We start from the raw sequence: 10655 nt of genomic DNA on the forward strand, positions 1-10655 counted from the left end.
TCACACAAATTAAAGATTCCAGTACCCATTACTAACTTATCCTATATAAACAACCCGTACTTCTCACACCTCAATCGCATTCTCTCTTTTTTCCATCGCCCTCATTAGTCACTCTCTGTTCGCTCAAAACAGTAAAACACTTTCTTCTCTCTTTCCGAGAGACTATGGTGTCGTCCAATCAAACGATACTGGTGACCGGTGGTGCCGGTTTCATCGGCACTCACACTGTGGTTCAACTCCTCAAGGGAGGTTTTAGGGTTTCAATCATTGACAATCTCGACAATTCCGTCATGGAAGCTGTTGACAGGGTCAGAGAGCTCGTCGGTCCTCACCTCTCTCAGAACCTCGAATTCAACCTCGTATGTTCCAATTTCAATCGTTTTCTTCGAGCAAAGCTCTTTTTTTTTAATCTGCGTTGCCTTCAACTGAATTTTTATGTTTCCTTTCCTTCCTTTTTCGCAGGGCGATCTCAGGAATAAGGATGACTTGGAGAAACTCTTCTCCAAAACAAAGTTAGTGAAACATTAGAATTCGGACTCTGTTTTTTTTTGATGTTTTTCTTCGGAAGTATATGTGGAAGCGTTGTTTTTCATTTTTCATATGTCACAGGTTTGATGCTGTTATCCACTTTGCTGCTCTTAAAGCTGTTGGAGAAAGCGTTGCCAAGCCTCGTCGCTATTTTGATTTCAATCTGGTTGGAACCATCAATCTATATGAAGTTATGGCCAAGTATAATTGCAAAAAGGTGCGTCTTCTATTTTCTTTGGAACAAATTGGGATAGAAATGAATACAAGCTAAGTGAGGTCAGTCTTTGGATTAAGATTGAGAGGAACCATTAAAATCGGGATTATTTTTTTTATTCTTTGGAATAATATAAGAAGCTCAAAAAATAAAATAAAATATATGTTTAAAATGATTTCAATAATTGAAGACATATATAATACATATATCACTGTACGTCTGTACCAAGTGATGAAGTATTAGATTTTCATCTTTTCTTAGCCAATTATTTCGTTGTCATTTTCGTTAAAACATGGTCTTATCCACAATTTAAACCTCATGTCCTCATGTAAGCCAAAGATATCTTGAATCTGTTTGCTGGAGTGTAACTGAAACAATGAATAGTGGTTCATCACATGTGGTCTTCCCTTCCTGTTTCTGCATATAATATTTGAGAATTATATATCAAACTTATAGGAATGTCGGGATTGGATTCATCAAACAAGCTGAAGATAAAAATTTATAAGATTTAAGTGAAAAATACATCTTAGACAGATGAATCCCTAAAGGAAAAGAAAAAAAGAGTATCAATGAAGGCTTCTACGGTAGCAAACGTGGACAAGTTAGTTTAAATTAAGACCTTCTACCTTAATCATAGGGGCTAATTTGGAGGTAGTGTGTTCACATCTGCTATCCTAGAAGACTGTATTGGTACTTTTTTTTTTTCCTTTAGGGACTAATTTGTCCGAAGCATAAATCATCTGGGGTTTACTTGTCACTTTACTCAAAAATTAATAGAATTTAGTTTGGTTAGTTGGGTCATTCAAATCATTTCTTGGAATCAAACAAAACTAGTTACTACTTGTTCGGTTTTAGATTTATTATATTTTAACATAAACTCCTGAACCCTCAACTTGATCACTTGTTTATCTCTATTTTCTAATCTTTCACCGTTTTTGAATTAAAATATAAGCGATTGCAAATGGTTTAGGCCCCTAATAACTGGGATGGTTTCTGTTTAATATCTTCTTTGGATCTTGTGGTACCAAAGATTATTACTTAGCATGTGTATGCTCTTGGACAGATGGTTTTCTCATCATCTGCAACTGTTTATGGCCAACCTGAAAAGATACCTTGCATGGAGGATTTCAAGTTACAGGCTATGAATCCCTATGGACGGACCAAGGTAGTTACTGTATTAGCTACATAATATTAATTATAAACTACTGAGTTGAAAATGCGTACTGTTTGTTTTAGGCCTAATTGTTTGCTCTCTTGAACTTAATAAATTAATTGTAGGTTTTCCTTGAAGAAATTGCTCGAGATATCCAAAAGGCTGAGCCAGAGTGGAAGATCATTTTACTGAGATACTTCAATCCAGTTGGAGCCCATGAAAGTGGTAGACTGGGTGAAGATCCCAGGGGTATCCCAAATAACCTCATGCCTTACATTCAACAAGTTGCTGTTGGAAGGCTGCCCGAACTCAATGTATACGGTCATGATTATCCCACAAACGATGGCTCTGCGGTTCGTAAAATTCACACAAACGTTGCAACTTCTTTTTCATGTTATAATATTGTAACAAGAATAAGAATAATTTTTCTTCACAAACTGGACAAGCTATTTGTGTTGAAAAGCGTAAATAGAAGCAATTAATAGTGAATAAACCAAATTACATGGGAGAAATATATGTATTTTCCCTTAAAAACCTTAACCAACTTCTTTCTTTTTCCATATACGAATTTAGGTACGGGACTATATCCATGTGATGGACTTAGCTGATGGCCACATTGCTGCCTTGAGAAAGCTGTTCACATCGGATAACATAGGTCAACTTGTCCCCCTTTTCTTCCCTTACATATTGCTTTTCCCTGCAGTACTGTTGACATTTCAAGTGTTTTGTTTTTTTATAGATTGATTGTTTTGCATTTTTGTATGCTGATGTAAATAAATTTGTACTCAGGCTGTACTGCTTACAACCTGGGAACCGGCCAAGGTACATCTGTGCTCGAAATGGTTGCAGCATTTGAAAAAGCTTCTGGCAAGGTAATTGTGGGGCTTCCCCACATACATTCATGAATATTCAAATGAATGAAGTCATTGGATCGCATTCACAGGTTTCTCATTTTCCATTGGATGTTTAATCTTTCAGAAAATTCCCATAAAATTGTGTCCAAGAAGGCCGGGAGATGCTACTGAGGTATATGCATCTACAGCGAAGGCTGAGAAAGAACTTGGTTGGAAGTAAGTAGTCAATTGCAATCTTTTTCTTTTATCTTTTACAAGTAACAAACATGGTGAAATTGGTAAATATCGAGGTTGTGTTTATTGGCTGAAATCATTATATTTAAAAGATTAGCATCATTGCACTAAACAACTCGCAGTTACCTTTCAATTTACGCTCTTGGTTTTTATTATTTTACTCTTACATTCAGGGCAAAATATGGCGTAGAGGAGATGTGCAGGGACCAATGGAATTGGGCGAAGAACAACCCGTGGGGCTACAAAGGGAAGCCTTGAATGAAACTTGACAACATAATTTGAGTTATATGTACAACTTCAATTGTCTATATTTTACGCCCTCGATATCAATATCATGAGGATAAAGTTTGTTATTTTTCAAGAAAAAAATGAATAATATCTAAAACTTTTTCTTTTGATCTCAAAATATAAATTTAATTTTGATGCAATGACAATATAAAGTAGTTTTTACGTGTATCTAATTACATAACTACATATCAGCAAGAATAACTACGATTGTGTGAATGATATTTAAAAGAGCAATGTGATTGGACGACTATGTAAAATTTATTAACATAATTCATTAACAATTTTGATGTTTATATTGTATAGGCAACGACAATATTTTGAAATTCATTTTTATTAACAACTAACATACTCAAACTCAAAGTAATCTAAATATGCAATTAATTATTAACAATCATAATGTTAATATATAATTCTATTTAGTCTCTTTTTTTATCTAGAATATTTTTAGACATTTTTGAATTGTATTGGTAGATCAAAAAGAAGATAAATAATAGGCTCAAATAGCTCAATCATAAAAGTAGATCAAGCCTTTTGACTCTTAGGCTATGTTTGAATGTTGTACCTAAAACAAAAATATAGAGACAGATTGTGTTTAGAATAAGATTCTGAGAACCGGACCGATTATCAAACCATCTTATTTATTGATTTATTGATTCAACTAGTCCAATCGTAATCTAACCAAAAAAACTGTTTTAAAATAAAATAATAAATAAATTATAAAATAACTCTCATCAACACAATAAAAAACAATCAATAAATCATCAACACAATAAAAATTACACAACATATTTATTGCTATAATATAAAATTACAGAACATGTTTGTTTAATAGTTAATACATTGATAATATCAAATATCAATCCTTTGACTTCTAAAACATAAAATTCAAGAGACTTGTTAAGAAACTTCTGTTTTATTATCATACTTCCTAAAACACTCAGTGTTGTCTATTGGCATGTTATTTATTATTATGACGACTGCCTCCATTACTAGTTCATTAAGCTGATGGTTTTCAATGCTGCAAGTTACTCCACTCCCAATTTTGAGCTGCTCCCTAATAAAGTTTCAAGTAGATAATTCAAAAACATTAATATTAAGGCTCAAAATATATTAAAACTTGAGATGTATGCATGTATTAAGTGAAATCAAAGCAAAAATAACCGAGAGAAGAATAATTTATTATTTGAATTTGAAAGAGAGTCTCCTACTGCAAACATAACATTTGTTTGTCTGGGATGTGAAGAAATTAAAAAACAATTCTAATTTGTCTACATATTAAAAAGACGACAATGCAAGTTGATAAATATAAACTAGAAGGTTTATTAGTTACAAACTTGATACAATATGGCATGTCTAGGCTAATAGGGTACAAAATCAAGAGACGGGGATCAAGCATTCATTCCTACTGCACAACAAGAATCTTCGGTCCCAAAAGATGAGACTTTTCTATAAGATGAGTATTTCTTAACTGCTTAATTATTTTTGGTTTGGTCATAACTACTTACAAAAATTCTAATTAGCAACACAAAAATCAAATAATTTCACATTCAGAAATCAAGAACAATGAGCCACAAAAAATATAGCAACAATAGCATAACAATAAAAAATTAATGATTTCACATTTAGAAATCTGGAACAATCAGCAACACAATGACAAAAAACAGCAGAAGAACCAAAGCTAATCAATAATCACAACACATTCAATAGTCAGTAAATTAAAATAATAAAATCACAACACATACAAAATAGCAGCATAGATCACATCAGAAGTTACCAAAACACACAAAGAAATTAAAAGAAGGTACAAACCCTAGGATAGAGGACGCGGCGTGACTGAGGGTCACAGACAATAAGGACCGCGGCAAGTAGGACGGCTGAGAAGTAGATGACGGCTTGACCGAGAGGAGGAGGAAACGACGACGCTTGCAATGATTCTTCCTCTATTTGAGCGCGACGGCGAGCGGCGAGATGACGGCGAGCAGGGAAACGACGGCGACACGACAGCGAGCAGCTTCAACCCTCAACCAGAGAAGCCACAGGACGATAGGGATGACGTGTTGAGCTACAAGAGGGGCTGGGTTCGAGACAGAGGGAAGAAAGAGGCTGCGGAGGCGCCGACAACAACGGACGGCGCCGGTAGAACCCTAAGTTTTGAACTTTGAAGATTTGCTTTCTGACTCTGATTTTGAATGAGTAACGAAGGGGGGAGGGTGTTAGGGGAAGAGGGGTTGACGCATTACGCATTTGGTGTTGTTTTTAATCAAAACGGCGTTGTTTATAAGAACTGGTCGGTTCACGGTCCGATCCAACTAGCCAGTAACCGGCCGGTTCAACGATTTTCAATTTGGTGGTTTTAAGTATTGGACCAGACCGCTTACATCGCCGATTTTTGGTTTAACCAATTCGATCGGCCGATCCGATCTAATTTTCAGAACTATGGTTTAGAAAGATAGATACGGTTTACTAAATACATAACAAAAGACATTATATATCTTTTTAATTTTTTTCAAAAAACTAAAATACTTTTTCAATCAAATCCCATCTTGTAATAAAAGAAATCACTTCCTTTCCCTGTGTCCTCTTGATCTATTTCGATCAAATTCCAGCTAGTTCAACATTTATCTTCTTTACTTCACATTTATACTCTTCCTTCATCTTTCTAATCATTCATTTTCTTTACTCCCCCTTCATACTCTTCCTTTATCTTCTTCGCCCTTTCATCTTCTTCACTCTTACTTCTCCAGTTACGATACCAATATGCATGGGATGGAGTCAAACTTCGGAGACGATAAAGCCAAGATAACATAGACGACAACCAAGTAGCAGGAGGTTGTCATGGCAGCAAGGTAAATATTAATTTTCTACATTTCTTTAAAATTTTTGTTGACTTTAAGAGGGTAATTTTTTGTGTTTAGGGTTTGTTGATTCTTGAATAGGGTTTGAGTTACTAAAATTTTGTTTCGATTGATAGTTAATGCTATAATAACATCAAGCAAAATGTAATGTTTCTTGCTCTTTTACTAGAAAAAATGTAACAGATTTTTTTTTAGATTCTACCTAATATTGCACTTTTCATTCATTTCATAATTTGATATTGGATTTTTAATACAACCATATATTTTTTTCACGAATATTATATGTTATTCCCCTACTGAATACTAGTTGGCTAATTGCATAACTTTACTTTATCTAATTTTTATGATTATTTTTTTTGAAAATTTTGTGTTTCAGGTCCTTATCTTTATCATCAAATGCATATGCAAGTAGCTATTATTGTAGATGCGGTTTTAAATCAATATTGTTAGAGTCTTTAAAGCCACATATTTTTGGTAGAAAATTTTGGACGTGTCTAATTTAGAAGAACAAGTCATAAAGCTGTAGTTGTTTTAGGTAGGCTGAAGAAGTGTATGATCCCTCTACTGCACATGCCATTTTACATGAAGCATGCACAAAAAATATATGAGAATTAAGAAGAAACTTCATATTGAGAGGAAAAAGACCTTTGTCAAATGGTGGTGATTGTTTGCTTGGAATTATTAATAGGAGTTGTTATTTTGTATTGTATTAGAGTAATGAATAGACACTTTTGTTTTGGAAAACTCTAGTTGAATGTGTATCTTTATGAAGAACAAATATAAATTATGCAACAACCTATGCAATTATGCAACAAAATATGCCTACTCTAGCAGGATTTGTAATGTATTTATGCAGCAAAATATGAATACTCTAGTTTAGTAATTATTGTAACATGCACTTAATTCTAAGGTTATCATTATTTCCATTTTTCAAAGAGGTTATTTCATGTACTTAAAAAGTCCAAAGCAAAGGACATCAATTTGACTACTCTGAGGTTTATCATTATTCTCATTATTCACATGTCTATTTTATTTTTATTGTGTTTCACAAGTCTATCTTCATTAAGCGCATTTTCATAAGGTTTTAACCATTTTTCTATCTGCATATTGCCGAACATTCTAGCATCGCCAAATGCCAAGAAAAAAATAGCATTGTCTTTGCTATCAAGGTAGTAATGTTGGATAAAGCAATATTCCTCATCTAATAGTAAAGTATCCTTAATTAAAGAACTTGCATCTCACCTGGGTACAACAATAATACAACTCATAAAAAATCTATTTCACAAAGGATGCTTACTCAAACTAAGGTCAAAATCATGCATTTCTCACACGTTCATTAATCAAGTTTTAATAACTCATAAAAGTAGTCAAGTAATTAAACAAAAAAAATTCATAAAATTACTATTGCATTACTATTTCTTGGTTGTCAAATATATTTTCAAAATAAAAAAATAGTGCATAAATAAGAAGATATATTGTGCATTGCGTATATAAAAACATCTGGTTGCATAATGTAATCTCCACCTCCTAAGAATTTTGCTACAAATAATGTAAGATAACATTCATACTATGGTTGCATACATAACCAGTTACATTACATAATCCAATCCAAAATAACATTTATACTACTTACTGCATAATTCAGTTACATTAGCTAATCCAAACCAAAATAACATTCATTCTAAGTTTAAAGTAACAGACTATGTGTCCATGAAAACTTATACCCAAAAATAGTACCATTGTACCCAAAAAATACTACATCATAGAGCTTGCAACTAATTATGCATAATTGCTTTTACATAGACAGTTTTTTGCACATCTTCAAGGCTCCAAAATATGTCCTTCAATTGAGATTGTTGTCTAAACTTACGGGCAATGCACGTGGAGTATCATAGTACCTTGAGCCACTTTCATCTAGGATCTATGCAGTCATTTGGGACCGGATCTGCCTTCGCAAATAAAATGCTTTGGACACGTATACTCGAATATAATACTTTGTAAAAATACTTACTAATTGTTTCACCTGACCTATAAAATCTAATTTGAATGCTACAGTTTTCAGTATAATGAGCTAGAATTAGTTAAAAAAGTTGCTAGTTGTTAAACAATATAAACAAATCCATCTTCACTTAACCCACCCTAAACTTGAAGTAACTCACACAATAATACAAATATATTGATACTCATTCTCAACTTTTATATGCAATTCATATCATTGCCCCTCTCTCCAATAATCCGATCTAATATATCTCGTCTTAATAGAATTGTATTTGTCCTTAGTCCAAGCAAATGACGACCACTACTTTCTTTTTTACATGCAAAAATATAGTTAAAAAATAATTAGCAACATTATGTGAAGTTGCTTCCTCATCTGAATATAATAACTAACACATTAGCTAATTTGTTTATTACGGTCTATTTCTTCCTTCAAATAGCCAAATTCAGGGATAAGAGTTGTATTAGAATCTATGAAAAGTAAAATAAAGATAAGATTATAAAAAAATAGTATCAATAGATCAAAAAGCTATTTAGAAGTTGAATTAATATAAACTATTTTTTTTTCAAATAATATAACAAGAAAAACATGATAAAAGCATTACTGATTCAGAAAAAGAAAAGAATCATATATCTGAAATGCTTGTATTTACATGGTTGTTAAAATCCAAAAAATTACTGGTTTATAAGAAAAAATGAAGAGAATCCATGATGAAAAAGATTACATATTCAAAAAATGAAGAAGCAATACAAATTAAAAATAGAGTACTACCTAAAATAAAATATCTTAACTAAAGTAAAATTTTTTTGACAAATGTATTAAAACTACCAAATTTACAAATAAAAATGAAAAAGAAAAATAATTGAGTTAACAAACAAATACAAACAATAAACTCTACATATTTGTAGTTATATGATGCCTTGGGAGGGAAAATAGTTGAAAATTTCATCTTAGAAAAGATAAAAAAAGGAGAGAAATGAAAAAGGTTAGAAATGAAAAGAAGAAGAAGAAGAGGAAGAGGCACGAGCTTCTCTTCTTCTTTGTTGGTTGCGTAGCTACAGAATGAAGGAGAAGATAAAGCTAGGGTTTTGATAAAAGAAGAACAAGATCTGGTATTTGTGAAATATATTAGGGGTAAAGAAGGAAAACAATTATTAAGATGGTCTCTAAATTCAGTGTCTCCAGATGTTCCAAGTGGAGTCTAATACATAAATTTGACTAAGAGACATGTACAAAGATATGTATTTTGTCTCTGTCTCCTAAACTAAACATATTACAAAATGTGGTATTGTCCTTTGTCTCTGACTCTGTAGTACATCCAAACACAGTCTTAGGTAGCATTTGTTTTGGATTGGAGTACTGAGACTAGGGGAGACCGAGACTCAGTATTGTGTTTGAGGATGGAGACCGAAATTTTAATAGGATTTCTTTTCAAAAATATCCTCATTTAATTTTTTAAATTTTTATTCTATCCTTCTCCATCTTCATCTCTCCAATTTTTCCTCACCTCATTCTGCACACCCTCCATCTCTTTTGCCACAACCTTCTCCATCATTCTTCCCAATGACAGCGGCAAACAAAGGTCCTTTCCTCGTCGGCAATGTCTCCTCTCCAACTCCTCATCACCACCACCCACCACTCTCTGATCTTCGTGACACCGTCATCGTTCGTACTGTCATGCTTCTCAGTTCCCACCGAAAAGGCTCACCATGACGACTTTTGTGGCTTTGCCGCCTCTATTCCAACCCTGGCACGTCTTCTGCGATGCCATTTTGTCAGACCAACCGTCACTAAATTCCGCATCACCACCCACCATACCCAAATCCCCAGAAAGATTCAAACTTTTCACCAATTCACTATCCCAATGCATAAAGCCCTAACTTACGAACCTTAGAAAACCAACAATTGAATGAAGAAACGCATAAATTGTAATTATAGCCATTTTAAAATTTTTTGATGATGATTCTGACGGAAAAAAAGAGGGAGTAGGGTTTAAGTTTTTGTTTTCATTGTTTTAATTAATTAGGATATTTAAGTAATTTTATTTGTTTCAGTATCTGTATTTGTTTTAAATCAAAGAAGATATTGAGACATAATTCAGTATTATACACTCTACACCAAACATAATACAGAAATTTAATTTAGTTTTTGTCTCTTAATCTCTGTCTTCTAGTCTCAGTTTTTCTTTCAAACGCTACTTTAGAGAGTCCTTAGACAAAGGTTTTATTTTTTATTTTATTTTTTTAAATATCATGAAAGAGATTACTAATAAACAAGATAAGTAAAAAATAGTTAAATTTGATACATAAAAAATTAAACAAAACTGCTATTTGTATATTAAAATCAGCTATTAAAATAATTCAAATATATATATATATTTTAATTTATTTTTAATACATATTTTATATTTTAATATGTATTCTATACTGATAATTAATTTTGGTGTACACCAAATATAGTTGATAATTAAAAGTGGTTTTACGATTAGCCATTTCACCACTAACACACTACTTTCAAGGGAATTTAGCGGATA

At 32.7% G+C, this 10655-nt stretch overlaps 1 protein-coding gene across 1 annotated transcript; it reads left to right on the forward strand.

The window, feature by feature from the left end:
* On the forward strand, positions 1–3381 carry LOC107479994 (bifunctional UDP-glucose 4-epimerase and UDP-xylose 4-epimerase 1). Its single transcript, XM_016100118.3, has 9 exons — positions 1–359; positions 463–512; positions 610–745; positions 1806–1907; positions 2021–2248; positions 2469–2550; positions 2685–2767; positions 2874–2965; positions 3157–3381. The coding sequence occupies exons 1-9, from the start codon at positions 165–167 to the stop codon at positions 3239–3241; spliced, it is 1053 nt and encodes a 350-aa protein (XP_015955604.1). The 5' UTR covers positions 1–164; the 3' UTR covers positions 3242–3381.
* Positions 3382–10655: the final 7274 nt, after the last annotated feature.

Source organism: Arachis duranensis, chromosome 3, assembly GCF_000817695.3.
Source record: "Arachis duranensis cultivar V14167 chromosome 3, aradu.V14167.gnm2.J7QH, whole genome shotgun sequence".
NCBI lineage: Eukaryota > Viridiplantae > Streptophyta > Magnoliopsida > Fabales > Fabaceae > Arachis > Arachis duranensis.